The sequence below is a fragment of the Hippopotamus amphibius genome, chromosome 12 (assembly GCF_030028045.1).
Source record: "Hippopotamus amphibius kiboko isolate mHipAmp2 chromosome 12, mHipAmp2.hap2, whole genome shotgun sequence".
Classification (NCBI taxonomy): domain Eukaryota; kingdom Metazoa; phylum Chordata; class Mammalia; order Artiodactyla; family Hippopotamidae; genus Hippopotamus; species Hippopotamus amphibius.
This window is the reverse complement of record NC_080197.1, coordinates 61,848,623-61,868,351: the sequence shown is the minus strand read 5'-3', so window position 1 is coordinate 61,868,351 and position 19,729 is coordinate 61,848,623. Positions and strand designations below refer to the sequence as shown.

General features: G+C 35.5%; 1 protein-coding gene across 8 annotated transcripts in view; it reads right to left on the bottom strand.

Moving 5' to 3' along the window:
* C2CD5 (C2 calcium dependent domain containing 5) overlaps positions 1-19,729 on the bottom strand; it is an 82,057-nt gene that overhangs the window by 17,726 nt on the left and 44,602 nt on the right. For 7 of the 8 annotated variants that reach the window (XM_057700929.1, XM_057700931.1, XM_057700932.1 and 4 more), the window contains 9 exons: positions 18,489-18,603; positions 14,536-14,631; positions 11,627-11,818; positions 7,938-8,124; positions 4,904-5,068; positions 3,062-3,202; positions 1,033-1,096; positions 574-635; positions 264-362 (listed from right to left, as the gene is read on the bottom strand). In XM_057700929.1, coding sequence (XP_057556912.1) covers positions 264-362; positions 574-635; positions 1,033-1,096; positions 3,062-3,202; positions 4,904-5,068; positions 7,938-8,124; positions 11,627-11,818; positions 14,536-14,631; positions 18,489-18,603 — 1,121 coding nt within the window. The remainder of the gene's footprint in view (positions 1-263; positions 363-573; positions 636-1,032; positions 1,097-3,061; positions 3,203-4,903; positions 5,069-7,937; positions 8,125-11,626; positions 11,819-14,535; positions 14,632-18,488; positions 18,604-19,729) is intronic. The other variant, XM_057700930.1, reaches the window with a different exon arrangement.

The following is a 19,729-nucleotide window of genomic DNA, read 5'->3' as shown; positions in this document are numbered from 1 at the left end:
TTTTTAAATTTACAAATACAGATTTTTATTAAGTTTAAAGCTATGAAATAACTTAGAATATATTCCTTTTATAGTGTGGCATATTAAGAGGGAGAGGACAACTTGAGCATTTTACTTGATGGCAGGTTAAGACTGGTAAGTAAATAAAAATAATTTGGCCTACAACTGTGTAAGGTATTCCAGACAATACAAACACTTTTCTTTTTTAATTTCATGATCCTTAGGAGTTTTAAGTAAAGTATAATTAGTCAGAAGATTCCCACCTTGAGCAAGTTTTCACAGAGATCATTAAAGTTCTTATTGAGGGCTTGATTAGTCAGGTTAAGGCTGCTTAATCGGATTACTCTTACTGAGGTGAACATCTAAACATGGGGAGATATAATGGCATGTCATTTCATTATTTTTAACTAAATACTGTAACAGAAAGTAAACAGTAATAACTACTGTGGTTTTTTTTAAAAGGTAAGATTTTAATTGCAATAAGGAGGACTAAAAAAGAAAACATATACTAAGAAAAAACTTGCTGAAATCACATATGCTATATTTGCTTAAAGTTAAGAATAAAAGGTTTACCTGTATTTCAGATGTCCAATTATTTATACCAGGCATAATTTCTGTATTACAACTATAAAAGCCTGTCAAAATAAATTATAGTTAAAACATATGATAATATTTCATTTATTTTTGCGTTAAAGAATAACATTTTTCAATTATTACATGAAATTCTAACTAAGATTCGGTTCATTCTTTTTTTCTACAACTCTATACCTCTGGGAAACTTTAGACCATGTTAATAAATTATCATGGGGTTTTTTTGTAATGTATAAACATAAAAGGATTAAAAATCAGTTCACTTAAGTTCTAATGTAAATATTTTGACATTACATGTGTTTTCAGTCTTGGAGCAGCAAAGAACGTGACAGAAGGTAACACTGATAAAGCCTTTAAAATAAACTAAGTGCTATAATAATTTGAACTGAAATATCGATATGCAAAACTAGTCTCATCTCAAGGTAATTTTTCTCTGTTCACCTGAAGGAGGCGGAACATCAGTGAGTAGAGAATGTACATCTTCCATAGCATCCGTGTCATCAATCTGAAAATGAAAAGATTCAACCTATCACATAAGCAGTAAATATATAATCGTTTCAAATTTTTAAAAATTGTTTTAATTTTATTATTAAAGAGAAAACATAAGAGTCAAGGAAAAGAAGGGCCATTTTCCCCAAGTTAAAATATAAAGCCTTTAAAATAAAGTAAGTGCTGTAATAATTTGAACTGAAACATTGATATGCAAAAATTTGAAAAAATTTTTCTAATATCTGTAAATTTTTCCACAATAATAATTATAAATACCTCTAAATGAAATATCTTACATTATAAAGTATACTGAGTTAAAAAAATTGAGCCTTTTCTCAAGTCTTTATGAGGGTACGTTTCAAAAGATTTACAAAGATAGTAAGCAATCATTATCTCTGTTTAAATTAATAAAGTGCAATTTTAAAGTCTTTTGAGTAAATATGAGACTGCTTTAAAATAAAATTACATGGGGATAAATTTAAAGGCATGTCTTAAAGAATAAGTCCAAATTCCATTTTTCTTACATCACAATAATCTGTTGTGAATTATAGTGAACATACCCAACTGGACATGTATCGACATTCATCTGTACATTGGGGGTTTAAGTCCCGATTCATACCCTTGAGATGTTGAAAACCATTTCTACTTTGCTTTAGCTACCCACAGTCATGGCCGCACCTCGACGTATTCCCCCAAACATTCCACACCCATATCTCAGGCATTCTCCAACTGTAACCCCCGTCTCTCTAAACTGTATCCGCACTTTGCCCTCTTCTTCTGCCCACACTCAAAGCACTTCTGTTCTCTACTTAGCCATGATCCCTGGATCAGAAATATCAAAAATTCTCTGGATCAAAGTTCAAGTAACATTAAAAATCACCTGGAGGGTTTGTTAAACAGAATCCTGGGTCCCACCTTGAATTTTCCACTTACTAGGTCTGAAGTAGGGGACTCAGAGTCTGCATTTCTTACAAGCTCCCAGCTGGTGCAGATGCCACCATCACAGGACACTTTGAGTAGCACTGCTCTAAACAGTACCCTGGAACCTTTTACCCCTTAACTTTTTATTCACCTCCATTTTTTTTTCCATTCTCAGACTGCAGAAATTATGAGAAACAGGCACAAATTCATATAGCTTGAGTTTTCTACAAGGTAACACTCTCACCTCAGTTAAGCCTTGAGCATCTCCCACAGCTGACATCCTGATCACATTCATGGACACTGTTCCAGACTCTTCAAACCTCCAATCCCACCCCAATACAATTCTACTATCACCTTCCTGCTTTACTAAGATCCAGGCATCTGGTTTTTTTTCTCAACTGGCAACTGACCAGAAAACATTTCTAAGTATCCTCATTTATTCTCTTTTCCTTCAATATCAAAGGAAGATCACCTATTCTTTCAAAGCTAAGCTTCTACAGTAGGGGAGGGCATGGGAAGCAGATATCTGAGGGCAGAGGCTCCATAAACCTTTCCTGCTACATTTATGCTCCAGGAAAGTTAGTTCATTCTCAATGTATTTTTACAATGAAAGTTCAATTACATCTTCTGAATTCGGTAATAAAACCCCACACTCAGAATTCACAGTGCTTATATTATGTTACATATAAAAACATTATAATTATAGTAACACGTTATAACACATAAAGCAGGTTAATAATTATAGTAAGTGAAAGAATAGAACCTTCTTATTTAAATTAATCCAAGTTTACAAAAATAGCTCCAAAAGTTTAATATTTTAATTTTATTTCAACCCAATCATTAATTTTTCTAAAACCATCTGCATTATTGTATGTCTTTCATGTTAAACAAAAGATATATTACCAAGTTCTAATATTCTCAAGTTTGTTGTAATTTCTATAATAAAACATTCTTTTGATATTTATAACAGTTGTAATGATTAAAAAAATCACACCAATTTAGGATCTGATTGTAAAAATATATATCTTATCTTCCGAAAATTAGTCCAATGCAATATTACCTCCAAAACAAATGCATCTTTTTTCCCATGTGAAAGGTCCAGTTCTGTAACTTCATCAGAGCTTTCTGACTGAGATCTCAAAAGTCTTGAGCGTTGTCTAGGTTCTGGAATGGGGGATCCTATAATCTCTTCAGATATCTCCTAAAAGAAATATAGCTGCTTTATATCATGTGACTGTCTTTTTCTGTTTTGAGTGTTTTTTTTTAACTGCAGTCTTTTTTTTTTAAATTGATGTACAATTGACATGTAATATATTAGTTTCAGGTGTTCACCATAATGATTTGATATTTGTATGCTTCAGTCTGGTTTTAAATGTTTATATTAATTGAAAACTACCAGTGTGGGGGGGGAGGGGGAGTCTGTAAAATGTATTTATTGTCCATATTTAATTATAACCTTTACGACTAATTAACCTTTTATAGAGTACATGGCTATTTCCTTTCATTGTTAATAGCAACTTTGATACACTAATCCAGAAACTGTCACAGACACAGCAAGGCAACACTGACATCTAGTGCACAACGAGGACACTACAATTATTGAATTATAGGGAACTAGCAGTCCTTCCAGTTCAGAAGATGCTTTCTATTTATTTATTTATTTATTTATTTATTTATTTATGGGGGGGTACACCAGGTTCAATCATCTGTTCCTACACACATATCCCCGCATTCCCTCCCTTCCCCGACTCCCCCCCCCTCGAGTCCCCCCCACCCTCCCTAGAAGATGCTTTCTCCTCAACATTTAAAAGTCCTAATAACGCATAAAGAATTAAAGATTTATGTACCCAAATAAGAGTCTAATCTTTTATATCTTATGCAGTGGTAATTTTTCAAAGCCCCACACAGTAAAATGTAGAATATGATATATGCATCTATGTATGTGTATGTACACATAATATATATTATGCATGAATTTGCTACGCAACTTATTAAGCTAACTAACTTTGATAGTTACAATAATGATCTTTTTGAGGCCAGTGGTTTTACCTATTTTATAGCAAAGATCACAGCTCACTAGAGGTTCTAAATATCTGCTGGCCACAAGGAACAGCGAGAGAATGTGGGTATGTGAGCACAAATGTAAGACATAGCCTTGTTGGTGTAACAGAACTATCTTTAAAAAAAAAGGAAATTATTTTTAAAAAGGTTTTTCAAAAATGTTTTCAATGTTCATTGCTAGGGCATACCTTACATAAGACTGCCACCACACAGTTTCATAACAAAGCTACCTCTACAGCACCTTCACATCCATTTATCTTACTTGCCCTCCACATTAACCTGCCCTAGATAAATCTGACAGGCTGCCTATTACAGTGACTACAAAACGAGAAAGGAAAAAACTCTGTATTCTTGAACATTTTTACCATAGATAAGCAATCTTTCTTTTTACTAAAAAAGAACATTTTAAGCCATTTATTTAGTCATTCAACAAGTATTGATCAGGAGGCTTCTACTAGGAGGAACTGGTCTAGCTATTAGGAAGACAGCCCTGATGAGGCCTCATTCTACTGGAAGTATCAAGCCATAGACAAAAATCACAAACATATTTCACACACAGAGAAACACAGAGATAAGAGAAAGAGAAAACAACAGAGCACAGGAGGAGGATAGGAAGTACCAAAAACTGACGGGAGAGTTACAATCTTTTAAGTAGCGTGGGCAGAGTTGGGCCTCCTTAAAAAATAAGGCATTTGAGTGTGGACGTAAAGGGAGGTGAGAGAATGAGTAATGAGGAGAGCAAATCTAGACAGTGGGAGGAAAAATCTTAAAGAGAAACTAAAAATATGCTAATATCTAAACAATAACTTACGTATTCATAATGGAGATTTACTTCACTTACCGGAGGATTGATTTCATACAACTCTTTATTCTTAGCAATCGTGTCATTTATCTTCTTCTGCATATGCGATATATGCTGCTCGTATGAGCCGTCATTAGGTGTCTTCCCCGCAATCTGAATACCTCCAGGTGTTGGTAAAGCTGCTAAATACACACCTGTGGCTGACTGTAAAAAAAAAGGGGGGGAGATAATCAGAAAAAATATCTAAAGAATAACAGTCCTTAAGTTTTCATATTCAGGGATGTGGTCCATGTCCTGGAGGAAAAAGATAATTAGCACCAGTGTTTGGACATGTGGAAGGGCACAGAAAAACAGAACCGGTAAGAGGGGCTGGTTACTTCCGGCGAGAACTCTGGGTAAGTCAGGGACAGCAGGGAAAGGATGATTTACTTTTCACTGCATACCCAACTGGACTTCAAAGTTTTTCCTTATGGTTGTAAAAAATAAACTACACTGAAAAAACAGCTTATAAAATTATGATTGAAAGTTGCTGAAAAGTAAATTTTTCATAAATGAAGCTTACTTTTAAAGTGGCAAAAGTAAAAGGGAAACAGGCAAAGCAAGTAACGAAACTGAGTTCAGAAAGGATATAAGAAACTTACTCAAGGTCACACTGTCAAATGTAGGGAAGAGATTTGAATCTGTTTCCGACTCCAAAAATCAAGCACTTTCCACTATACCATCTGCCTCCATAATCACGAAGAGAGAAAACTTAATACAGATTTATTTTAAATGTTTAATTAAATAGCTACTAAATTCTGATTCTGTAATAGTACCACATGCCATTAGTACTGAAAAACTATTAGAGGAAATACAAAACAAAACACACTTACACACACACACACCCCTATGTGCATTTATGTTTAAATATGCTTCTGTAAGAAAAGCAAAGCAAAAAAAATGTATAGAAGTACAAATATCAAATTGTTAACATCAAGAGAGTGGGATGGAGAAAAGAGAAGACAATTCTTTTAACTCTGGATATCTGAGTATTTTGAATTGTTAGAGTTGCTGTTAATGTTAAACAATTGCCAATTTTGTAAAAGTCCATCCTAGAAAGGGTATGGTGCTCTATGATGACGTCTGTGCAGTAGATGAAACTGATCCCCAGAAGCTCTTTCCCCTGGGTTGTTCATGTGTCCATGACTGCACCCACCACCCAGTCTCTGATGCTCAAGCTCAGATGTCCTCTGCACCATATGAAGCCTTAGTGCACCATCTCTAACACTTTCTTAACTGCATCACTAATGAGGCAACAGCCCAGAATGCTGAGAACACAAACTGTGGAACTAGACAGGCCTGTGTTTGAAGTTAAGTTCCGGTACATGTAACCATATCACTTTGGACAAGTCTCAACCGATTATCATGGCATCTGTTTTCTCCTCCTGCAGAGATAATACTATGTTCCTTCTGGAGCAATGCAGTGGCAGACACCGAGGAGACACTCATCGGAGATGAGCTATCAGGGAAACTACTCTTGGGACCTTGAGATTTAGGTGCATGAGCAGCACAAAGATCAAAATCTCAAACAGTTATGAGTGTCACTAGTGATCAAGAAGAAAAGATTAGTAAGAATCAGAAAAGGCAGTATCTGAGGCAGGCACTGAAGAATTATACCAGGGTCACAAACTATTAGTTCCCTTGGGGCTCAACCATCAGAAGTGTTTGCTACAACTGGCACAGTGTTCTTTAAACTTTTGAATCTGAACCAAACTCTAACTTCCCAAGACACCCACCAATAACTACAGCTCTGTATGCAGTCCAACCACACATTTATGTTATGCCCTCGCTAAGCATAAGTTTTTAGATGGGTGAATTATAATTAACACATTTTTCCCCAAGTTAATCTAAACATCAAATATTTTAATATGAATCAGATTATTTGTATTAGTCACTACAAATTTCTCCTGTTAAAATAGTGAGATTTCCTAATTAATCACCATCACACAATCATTCCCTATATACAGAACTGTGTATTTGCTCTTATAGAAAGAACAGATGAAGCAGGAAACAATTTAGCATTTTATCTACAAATGCATACTGAGAAAAAGAATCCAAGTTCCATAAATTTCTATGCATGTTTCAGAAAGATGACAGAGAATTCCAATTTGAAAAGTACTGGTAGCATAGACAAAAATTCTGGCTGGCAAAGTGTCTAGAATATGAGAGAATTTCCATAAACATTTTGCAGGTATCTAGATCTCTGGGTCTCAGGCTACTTTAAAAAAGCAGTTCTCACGTTGCCCACTGATAACTTTCTAGTCAGAACTAATATTTTATAATAAGCCAAGGTGAACATGAGGCTGCGATAAACAGCTTTTCACTGCCTCACAATTTATTGGCACTTCAGAAACACAGTTTATTGCACATTCTACTGCTGACCACTGCTGCACATGTCTCATGTGTACTGATTTTCTCCACTAAAACTAAAGATTCTTTTAGCACAGTGGTCGTCCCCCCAAGGAGTGATTTTGTCCCCCAGAGGACATCTGGTAACGTATGGGGACAGTTTTGGTTGTCACACTGTGGAGGAGCTATTAGCATCTAGTGGACAGAAGCCAGGGATGCTGCTAAACATCCTACAATGAACAAGACAGTGCCACATAAAAGAGTTATCCAGCTCATTTCAAATGTCAATAGTGTCAAGAAGGAGAAACCCTGTTTGGGCCATGTATAAACAATAATAAAGTCCAGACACTGGTGGCCAACTTACAAAACAAGCTATACATGGTAATTCTTAGAAATCTGACTATAGAGATTATGATCAGAATACAAAAATATAATAATAACATAAATATAAATAAATTTATATAACAGTTTATTAATTTAATTTCAAATAATAAATTTATGAATAAATATAAAAATATCTGAAAGCCTGTCACTGGATTTTTTTTACTTCCTATAATATCCCTAACCCTTAAAAGTGTTAATGCCAGTTCTTTAGCTACATCTTTTTAAAAGACTCTTTGAATCACATAAAACAGAATCTACAACTACAGGAATCACAAAATAAAACCAAAACACCAAAACTTACCGCTAAGCCCATCAACATGTTTTCACCCACGGTGATCTGAATCCTCAGTCCAAACAAAGCGTTCATTCCTTTGAGTTTTAGTTTATTCATTAGCTGAGTATGCACTTCATACTCCATAAATGGCAACAGATTACTGATAGCTGTGGCATTTGCTTCTGCTTGTGCCTTCTTTTTTAAGCGACACAACCTGTCAAGGAAAATAATTTAGTCAGTGGAGTGTATTCTTGGTTCCATCTTAAGAAATATTCAATTTTTTAAAACTTTCTAAAAGCATGCTTGATGAAATATTTACTTGTTTCAAACGGGCTTATTAAGTTTTATCAATAATCTTTTCTGCTATTTTTTTCACTGTATACACTTTTGCTAAAAGTCCTATTTCAATAAACAAAAAGGAAAAAATTTCAAAATCTCTAGCAATGAAATAAATATTGACCAAAATCACTAGAGAATATAATTTTGAATCTTAGGTTTCATAACTCCCTGTTATATAATGGATGGACAGTAGAAGAAAAAACTTACTCATTAAAAGAATACAAAACTTACTTGAGTATCCACCAAGTGCCAGGCCCTGGTGAGCACTGGTCAATGAATAAAACACAAAGGCCCTGTTCATGATTATATTCCAGTGGGGGGCGGAGGGGGGGGGAGGGTAGGTGTAGGAATAAACAAAGAAACAAGGCAACCACAGATAATGCTTAAGAATCAGGTGTGTGCAGAAAATCAACCAGGTAAATAAAGTGAGAATAACTAGACATAAGGCCTCACAGCAGAGATGACACCTGAACTGAGATCTTAAAAACATGATGGAATTGGGAGCACTGGAGAAAGACAATGATGAAATGGAACTGGCATATAAGAAGAAACAAAAGGAAACTATTGTAGCTCAAGTGAAGTGAGCAAGGGTGAGGGCAGCACAGATGAGGGTGCAGTTAAGAATGGGCATGAGCATGTTAGGGGCTTATGGGTCATGGAGAGGGCTTTAATTTTATTCTACCAGCGATGGTAACCCCCAGATAGGTTCTAAGTAGTAACATGAGCCAATGATTATTTTAGGACATCATTTATACTGCTACAGAGAGAGCGGAGTAAAGGTAAGGGAATTGATGTGAGGATGGTAGACAAGAGGTTATTTAGGTAAGAGACCATGAAAGCCTGGACTAAAGAAGGTAGCTGTGAAGATGAAGAAAAGATCCCCAAACTGGCAAGCCAGGATATTTAGGCCAAAAGTTCTCAAACTGCCTTGTGTCAAAACCACCTGGAGGGCTTGTTACCATCCCCAAGTTGCTGATTCAATAGGTCTGGCATGTGACCTGAGAATTTGCATTTCTATATGGTCCCCCAAAGATGGTGATGTTATTGGTCTAGGTACCACACTTTGAGAACTGCTGATGAAGGCTAATTCCCTCCTACCTAAAACAGGAAAAAAATCCCAAAACTGGATAAACTATATATTTCTTAAAATCTTCCTAAAAGCATCACAGGACCAGGGCAAGGGGCAATGTACGGTATAGACATAAAGAGGTGGTATAAGGAAGTTCTTTTGTGGTGGTAGAACAGTTTTATATCTTGACTGTGGTGGTGGTTTACACAAATCTATTTGTGGGATAAAACTGCACAGACCTATACATATACACACAAATACATAAATGAATGCAAGTTTTAAAAAAATATAAAACCGAATAAGGTCTATAGCATAGTTAACAGTATTATAACAATGTAATTTCCTAGTTGATATTACACTACAGTTGTATAAAATGTCATCAATGGGGGAAGCTAGTTGAAGGGTACACAGGACAATTTTTGCAATTTCCTGGGAGTAAAAGGAGATAAAACACAATGAAAAATAACCAGAAGAAACAACAGAAAAACAAATTTTAGATATTAAAATTATCAGTTACAGAATCAATCACAGACTATAGTATATAGTGTGTATATACATATCAGACTTGCGAAAGAACAAAATAAAACTTCTAGAAATAAAAACAATCAAAAATTTTAAAACCCAATTATTAGGTGTAATAGCATATTAAAGACAGCCAAAGAGAAAATTAAAGAGTCGAAAGATAATTAAGAAAATATCCAAAATATAACACAAAGAAACAAAAAGATTAAAAAATATAGACAACAAAGTAACAGACACAGAGGAGGCAGTGAGAAAATCTACATACTTTTAATTGAAATATCAAGAAGAGAGAACAGATGAAACACAAAACTAATCTAAAATTTTTTTAAAATTCATGAAAGTCAAATCTACAGATTCAAGAAGCCCGAGGTATAACATATAGGATAAAGAGAACTCCATACGTAACACTTCACAGGGAAACTGCAGAAAACCAAAGACAAATAAATGCAGCCTGAGGGGAAATAGGCAAACTTCAAAGGAACAACAGTTAGTCTAATAGGTTATTTCTCAACAGTCACAATGAAAGCCAGAAGGCGGTGGAAGGGTATCTCCAATATGCTTAAAGAAAATAACTGCCAGCCCAAAATATCTTTTAAAGATAAAATACTCATTTTCAGACAAGTAAAAATAGACAGTTCACCACCAGCAGATCCACAAAAAAAAAAAAAAAAAAAAAAACCTCAAGGAGGTAACTCAGGCAAAAGGAGAACAATCCTAAATGGAAGGTCTAAGATGTAACAGGGAATGAAAGCAAAAGTAAATGGACTAGAAACATATTTTAGAAGAAAATGTAACAACTTTGATGTGGGGAGGTAGAATACAATATTTGGAATGAAGAACTCAATAGAGCAAGTATCATTTATTAAAATAGAAAAGACCAATATGGAAGAAATGGAGAAAACCAGCAATTCAATTTGGAACAAGTATGAGATCCCTATGAAAATGGTGTGTAAAGTAGACAGGAAAGTATATGGGTCTGAAATTCAGAAGAAAGTTCTGGACTAGAGATATAAATTTGGGAGTCCTAGACTTACAGACAGTATATAGACTTATAGGAGTTGATGAGTTCAGCTAGGGAGCTTTTAAGAAGAGGGTCCGAACCCATGGCTCTCAGGGAATAAGAAATGAGGAGGAATCAAGGATGCTGAAGACTATTCATAAAGGTAAGAAAAAGGAGGAGGTGTGGCATTGTGAAGTCAAGAGTTTCAAGAAGAAGAAAATGATCAACTGTGTGATTGCTGCTAAGATGTTAAATAAAATGAAGACAGAAATGCTCAATGGATTTGGTTAGCCTGGCAGTTGTTAAGTGACCTAGGCAGCTGCAGCTGTTTCCTGTGTGACAACCACAATTTACCATTTCCTATTCCAGTACACTTTAAAAGGAACTCTTAACAGCTAACTGAAGTTGTAAAAGAAACACCACATAGCACTGTTCTTAAAAAGACGAAAAAGTCAACTTCCAAAATGTATTAGATATTTAATGTCATTAGAACACAATGAGTCACATCCCCAGCCTGCAACAGATTAATAATCCTCATAACAGTAAACATTTGTGCAGAATTTCAATGTTTAAAACGGCTTTTGCATAGAACCTTACCTGAGTTTCATAAAGAGGATGTATTTTTCCTCCCAATTTTTAATGCAGTAAAATACAAGGTTCAGATAGAACTGTCCAGCAGGCCCAGGACCACACAGGTAGGAAAGGGCAGATGTTTGAAGATACACCTGTTTGACTCCAGACCCTATACTCCTTCAGTGACCCCAAATACTGTCTTCACAAACATACCTTGCTTGAATGAGACAACCTTTTCCAATAACTGCTGCATCCACTGGGAGATCTATAGTTGTAAAGAGAACATCAGGAACTTTTTGTTTCCTGCAGTTATAGCAATATGTGAGATGAGCTGGAAATGGCATATTCAGTTCATCATATGGTATATGGCAAAATCCACAGCCTGCAGGCAAATTTTCTTCTAGCCTATAAGAATACATTAAGGGAAAAAAAGGCATTCTTGAAAATTCTATGCATTTTTTTTCCAAAACATATATTACATATCCAGTACTTGTATTCAAACTATACCACAACTTCGACCACAGTGGGTACCACTATGACTGATAAGAAATGATCGGGAAATCAGAACCATATACTCTGCTATGAAAGAAGAGGCTTATACAAGTAGTCATTTTGCATCAATTCTTATGTTTGATGACCTCATAAAAACCACTATCATTCCAAAGGTCTTTCCTTTGGGATACAACATAAAAACAAATGGCTGGAAAATAAGAGTGACATTTTTCTACCATGTGACAAAGAAAATACAAGTAAAATCACAAAATAATTCCTAAGGGGGGAAAAAAAACTTTTTAACCAGACTTCCTAACAATTTGAAAAAAAATCTATGGTTAAAAACAAATCTCTTTAAGAGGGAAAAAAGTAAGTCAAAGCTAGGCATACTCTAAAGTTTTTAATTTATGAGTATAATGTCTGTTTTGGCATTTCTGAGAAATCAAAACACCTATGTTTCAATAGTGACTGTCCATCATACATAAATCACAGAAGAACCACCCACAGCCTTCCCATTCATCGTGCAATGTCTGTTGTACTATGCTGTTTATGAAATCATTTTCGAATGATTAAGTATTTTTTCAGTCATTGAATCTGAGGAAATGAGAAGAACAGGAAGGGAAGAGAGGGCACCTCCGTGGAGAACTCCGGGTTTTCACACAGCCACATCTTCTATGGCTCTGGAAAGATGTGGGTTCTTAACTCTCTTTCATCTAAAGCAACACTTTAAAAGTTTAAATCTGGCAAGTAGACACATTAAAAAGGGAAGAGGAAACCCATACTATACCTACCAGGACTCAGGCTTTCTATAGATTTTCTGTACACATTATTTCACTGGATTTTCACAATAACCCTCTAAATCAAATTAAGTTTCTCCCAGATATTATTCTTTTACTGTTGAGATGGCATTCTCGCCTATTAGAAGTAACAAGGGAATCAGACAGATCTGGGCAAAGCTGTGTGAGCCTGAGCAAGTCATTTAACCTCTCAGAGCCTCCTCTATAAAACTGGAACAACAATATCTACCTAGAAAGGTTTTGTTTTGTTTTTGACAATTAAGTTAGAAAACAATAGCTACAATATAATGCCCAACAGAGGGCAACAAAAACTAGTTCCACTTGGCCTGAAACCAAGCTGAGACAGTAAGTAACCTGCTCAGTCACACTAAGCACCAAGTAGCAGACCTCAGATTTCAATACCAGTTTGTTTGAATCCGAAGCCCATGTGTTACAAGGGGACACAAAAAGATGAAAACTGGGGCAATTTTTAACTAAACACCTCAGAGAAATTTGAAGAGAATTGGTATAACATCATACAGCATAAAAAATAATAGAAGTGCAAAAATTTATGAAAGCATTTGAAATATGAAATCCACACACAGGGACGGTATCTGTTGCATCAGACTGCCATTCAAGGGAATCCACTGTGTCCACACAAGCCACAACACCAAAACAACAGAAGTGCACGGGGAAGGCTCTCTGTTAAATGAGGCTTCTTTCTACTGAAGAATGGAATCTACTGACATAGGTGAGAACTACATATAGCAGCACTGGGACAACTCACTGGCAAAGTCAGTTTTCTCAACAGAATATTCCAATTGTTTACTATACTTCAAAATGTCCCACCTTCACTTTCCTATTTATCATGACTTTTAATGCTCTGAAGTACATTATGGTCAAAATCCATTTTAATACTGACAAAAGAAGAAACTGACCAAGGTCTTCTGTGTGCCTACCAGCACTAGCATATCTTGCTTTGCTATACAGAGACTTGTAAATTTATACTAAATTTGATCACATACAGAATTTGTTCTGCTTTCTTCCTTAATATATAACTAAAACATTAATACTGGGGGAAAATAAATATACGTAGTGTAGGGTTAGGGGTATTTAAAATTTATATTATTTGGGCAGACTGGTACCAAACTAATAGTTTTCTGTATCTATATTTGATAACTTCATCTTTTTATGGAAAATGCTTATGAAATTTATGGAAGCTAAAGGATTAAAGGGACCAATATTCAAATCAACCAAAAAGTAATCTCATTTTACTTAGTGCTTTCATTCTTACTTTCTCTTTCACACATATTAAAGTTATATTTCATGAAGCTTTTATACATAATATTCATACAACAGTGTTTTGATTGTTTTATAAATTAAGAATTTTTTTTTCACAGTAAGAGAGAATTTATTCTTGGTTTTATATAGGTGATATAAAACACAACTGTAGGTTCTGTGTACAAATTAAGAATTTTCTTTATGAGAACTGTTTCATGACCTTTTCCTGTTTGGGAGGTAAAAGAAAGGAAAAGGAAAGGAAGAGGAAACTCAAATAAAAGAAGTTATTTCTACATTGTAGCAAACAAAAACATATATACTTGAAATCCTTCAATTGGTAATCATATGTGTCATTTATCAAGATATTAGAAATAAGGATGTGTGTCATATAGTGCCGAACTCAACACTTCTTTGTTGCTATAGATTAGGTAAAAATCAGTAAAGTACCTGGACCTGATTTCTATGCTACACCCCTGTAACCCTCATAGAGAAGGACTAGCCCAGCTGAGAGGAAGAAAGTCAACCTCTCCCTCCTCTGCCCTTAAGGAAAATAAGCCAGGCTGTCATGACAACCTCTGTTCCAAACAGCCCTCCATGGTGCCATCCTGCAGAAATCTAGGGTTCAGTACAGCTGCCGTGCCGGATGCAGATAAAATACAGACCTCTTCACTACAAAAGAAAAAAAACATAAACATGTTAACATTTTCAGGCAATCTAACTTAGGAAAATGTTAAATATCAAAGTGGTTACAAGGGTGACAATTTAAATTTAAGTTAGACTCTACTAAATATTAATATCACAGGATTACCTCCTAAACCTAGCATCGAAAACAGAAGTAATGTTGTTAAAATGGAAAGGATAAGAATTCTTTATTACTTAAAAATTGTAAAAGATAAAGTATAATATTAATGACAATTGATTCCTTTTTTATTTTTTTTATTTTTTTTGTGGAAAGGCATTTTATTTTAAATATAGCAGTGTGATTCCTTTAAAATACAGTAAAGCTGATAAAGACTGGAATGTTTCAAAATAAAGGTAGTAACAAACTATATTGCTGAATCTAGCAATAACCAATTAAACTGTATTTAAATACCCTTTAAATGCATATTGAATCTTATTAAAATCATTCTAAAAGTAAAGCTATGTAAATATCTATATTGCTGTAGCTTAATTCAAAGTTAGTAATAAAAAGACATCTGAAGCAAATAAAATCCAAAGCAAACTACAGTTTATGCTACATCACTGTATGTATGATAAAAATTGCTTTTCAAAAGAATTCTTTGAAACTCTTGATTACACATCACCCAACTTGAAAGCCAAAAAATTAAATAATCAACATAATTATTGAATGAGATCACCCAAAGCTGGTGAGAAAAGTAGCAGCCTAGGAGCGAAAAGACGCTGGAAACAAAGAGTAAATGGACCAGAAGAAAAGACATAAAAGAAACAGTCATTCGATCCAAAAGAAGTCAAGCTTACAGTGTTTAAGTGGGCACTGAGAAAGTCAGAAAAGGTAACAAGGAGCCACAGAAGGAGCTGAGTCAAGGAGCTACAAGGGCAGGTGTACATCTCAAGGTGTGCATTTCAGGGAACTGAATCCAGTAATAGTAAGTAGGATGGGTTAGAATAGAAAAAAACTAGTAAAGATAGGATGTAAATACAAAGATATTTTGAAGTCTAGAGGGAAAAGAGAAGCTTGTATCAGGTGAATGCAAACTTCAAAGTAAATGGATTGAACTCGCTTCTGTAGACTCCTGCACCTGTGACTTATCTCCAGCCACTGATCTACACCTCTGGCCTTCTCCACGTGCTAGTCTTTTCGCCTTGAAAATCCTCCCTATGCCTTTTCTCTTCGTTGATATAACTCATACTCATCTCCCAAGATTCAGTTCAAGCTTCAGTGACTTCATTAACACTTTCTCCAAACCCCACTTCTAACCTCCAGCCCTCTGGCATCCTAAAGCATCCTGGCATATCTCTATCATATGATAGAGATGTTATACTTGCCATAATTCTCCAGGAGAACGTGAATCTGATGGCAAGAACCATGTCTTTTAAAGCCATATCCCTAAGACCTGATACTGTATGACAGTAAATCCATGAAGAAAGCAAGATTATCTACTGGGGAGTAAGGCAGGATAAGCATAACAAAGTTAGCAGTTTAACAAAAGTAGAACAGCTACTATGGGTATAGAGCAGTTCAAGAGTCTAATACATGGTCTGCAAAGGAAAAGAAAGGGTCCTCAGAAGATGAAATAGCATGACTCTGTAACAACCTCATTCACTACAGTCTAATCATTTTTTTCTCCAACAAAAATGATCACCGCCACCACAAGAGAGTTAACCATGTAACAGCCAGCAGTAAGAATTATCTAACAGAAGGTGGAAAAATAAGACAGCAGAAGGCCAGACAGTTTCTAGATGATATCCATTACCAACTTCTGAAGGAGTGGAAACTAGGCTTCAAGGATGGCAGATAGCAAGTAAAGTCAGAACCTATGTAAGGAACTGGGAAAACTCTTGGTTAAGATAAGGGTCAAAACAAACCAGATGAGATGTAGAGAACAAACATGGACACCAAGGGGGGAAAGCAGGGTGGGTTGGGGGGGATGAACTGGGAGATTGGGATTGCCAAATATACATAACTAATAAGAAAAAAAATATCAAATTGTACATTTTAAACATATGCAGCCTTTTGTATGTCAACTATATCTCAATAAGAGTTCTTAAAAAAAAAAGGTGTAAATAAGCAAATGGGATTGGTGGGAAAATATTAAGTTATGACCCAAGAGTGAAATTTTATGGTTTCCAATTTTTAAAAAGGAGCAGTTTCAAGCAATAAAATGAGTCCAAAATAAGGCTGAAAGTCAAGTGGGGATAGAGGACTTATGAATGAAAAAGTACAATGCCAGGCTGTTAGAAGGGAGAGAATCTTATTTAATGGGAGGAGATGGGCAAAGCAGTAATTAAGAAAGGCAGAAGAAAGTTTTGGAGGTAGAAAATTCTGAACTGTGCAAAAAATCTAGAGACAACAAATGTTGGAGAGGGTGTGGAGAAAAGGGAACCCTCCTGCACTGTTGGTGAGAATGTAAGTTGGTACAGCCACTATGGAAAACAGTTTGAAGGTTCCTTAAAAAACTAAAAATAGAACTACCATATGATCTGGTAATCCCACTACTGGGCATATACCCAAAGAAAACCATAATCCAAAAAGAAACATGTACCGTAATGTTCATTGCAGCACTATTTACAATAGCCAGGACATGGAAGCAACCTAAACACCCATCAACAAATGAATGGATAAAGAAGATGTGGCATATATATACAATGGAATATTACTCAGCCCATAAAAAGGAATGAAATGGAGCTATATGTAATAATGAGGTGGATAGACCTAGAGTCTGTCATACAGAGTGAAGTAAGCCAGAAAGAGAAAAACAAATACTGTATGCTAACTCATATATACGGAATCTAAAAAAAAAAATTTAAAAAAATGGTACTGATGAACCCAGTGACAAGACAAGAATAAGGATACAGATGCAGAGAACGGACTGGAGGACACGGGGCTGGGGGGGTGGGGGGCGAAGGGGAAGCTGAGACAAAGTGAGAGAGTAGCATAGACATATATATACTACCAACTGTAAAACAGCCAGTGGGAAGTTGCTGTATAACAAAGGGAGATCAACTCGATGATGGGTGATGCCTTAGAGGGCCAGGACGGGGAGGGTGGCGGGGAGTCGCAGGAGGAGGGAATATGGGGATATATGTATAAATACAGTTGATTGACTTTGGTGTACCTCATAAGCTGGTACAAGAGTGTAAAGCAATTATATTCCAATAAAGAGCTTAAAAAGAAAAAAAGAAAAGAAAATTCTGAACTGTGGAATGGCATGGACTTTAAGGAGGAGAGGTTGTCCAAATGAAAGGTAGGAGACAAAGCAATTGAGAGGTAGGAGACAAAGCAATTGAGAACTAAGAGAAAGGAAGTCCCTTTCCAACTGGGTAGAGTTAGAAAGGATGATTTGTTAGCAGGAGAAAGTTAAGTTACAGTTAGTAAAAGAAGGCAGAAAGAGTTTACAATGAACTTTAAAGATACATGGCAGTTCATTTACAACAGATCAAGGGTTCCAAAATCCTAGAGGAAGGAGTTAGTGGAGTCACAAACTTCAGTAAAGTAGGCCTAGAGTTAATCCTTGCTATGCACCAGTATTATATTCTCATTTAATCCCTCAATAACCTTAATTGATCGGTAGTTATTACCTGCATTTCAGTGTGTCCACTGAGGCTCAGAGGAGTAGAGTAACTTCCCTTAATTAAAGTTAATTAACTTCCTTAATTAAAGTTCCACATTAATTAAGCAGCAAAAATGGCACATGAACCTCAGTCTGATGTGTTCTAAAAAAGCCCACGTTCCAGGATCACTCCACTATTTCTCTTTGCCCTGTATTTGCATAAAGCTTTCCCCCTTTCAGGTGACAATCTGTAAATTACTGCATCTAGAAAATCAAGTTATTCTCATCATTTACCAGATGCTAGTTGATTCACTGTAGCCCACTACAGCGTGACAGCCTAATGCTTTGGCATGTGATTTTATTTCTTGTCTGATTTCTGCCCACCACGCATCTCGAGTTTCTGGTTCATCTGAAAAATAAATTTTAGATCAGTTCACTACTCAGTAGCACACTGTCTGTCTGAACAAGAAATGTTTAAAAAAAGCACACTCTGGAAGGCAAAGAAGTACTATTCCACAACAGTTTTTAAAACTTCACATCTTTAAAATGCTACTTCTCAAACAGCTTATTAAGATTTTAATTTCACACTACTGCTCAAAAAGCTTAACATTTTAAACTTGATTTCTAGAAAATAAACCACTTAGTTCTATTTCTTTATTACTTTAAGGGCCATCTGTAGGGATGTATTTTATTAGCTACAACTTGAAATGCAGACCCAGAGGTTCCAGATTCTAATCTCAAACTAAAAGGACATCCTATGTCTCACCTCACTGAGTGAACACCTTATAAGTCACATCCATAAATTTAATTTAAGTTCTTATTTCATTTCCTGGTGCCTATTTTTTATAACGTACTATATTATGGGTTCTTTCCAAGGCAAAGATGTGCCGATGTGAAAAAGCAGAAAGCCACCTGTAGCCATCCTTCTAAAGAGATGTGGGTCCTGAAGCAGTGACAAGTAATAAAGGGACTGGCCAATTCAAAAAAGGAAAGCAAATACATTTAAAAGATTAATATAGAGAATCTGGTGAATGTATATAAGGACAAGTTTCAGACAGAACACTGTAACTCCATATATGGTTTTGTCATTAAGAAAATGCTTTAGAATCATAGAATTGCATTTTATTACCAGAGGAGCTCAATAATGCTGGTAATGGAGCATTATAGACGGAGCATTTGTCATACAAATTTCCTGATCACTTGCATTTAGCTGCCAACTCCTCCCGGTGAACAGCAGCTGCGTGTATAGTAACTTTTTATGTGCAAAGAAGTAAAAAACAGAAATGGTCTATAATCAGCATACTCTAATTTGTTTCTTTTTGTGGTCAATTCCATTCGGAAACAATATGGAACAGAAAAAAGCTTAATCAACTCTAAATAAGATGCTAAGTTCTTACTGTAAATTTTCCACATAAAAGGCACTATTAAGACTGAAAATCCAACAATCCAAAATCCTTCTTTTTTGAATTTCAGTACTTATGCAGTTTTCAAATACTTATTTCAAAACAAGTAGAATAAGTAGAATCATACTCACT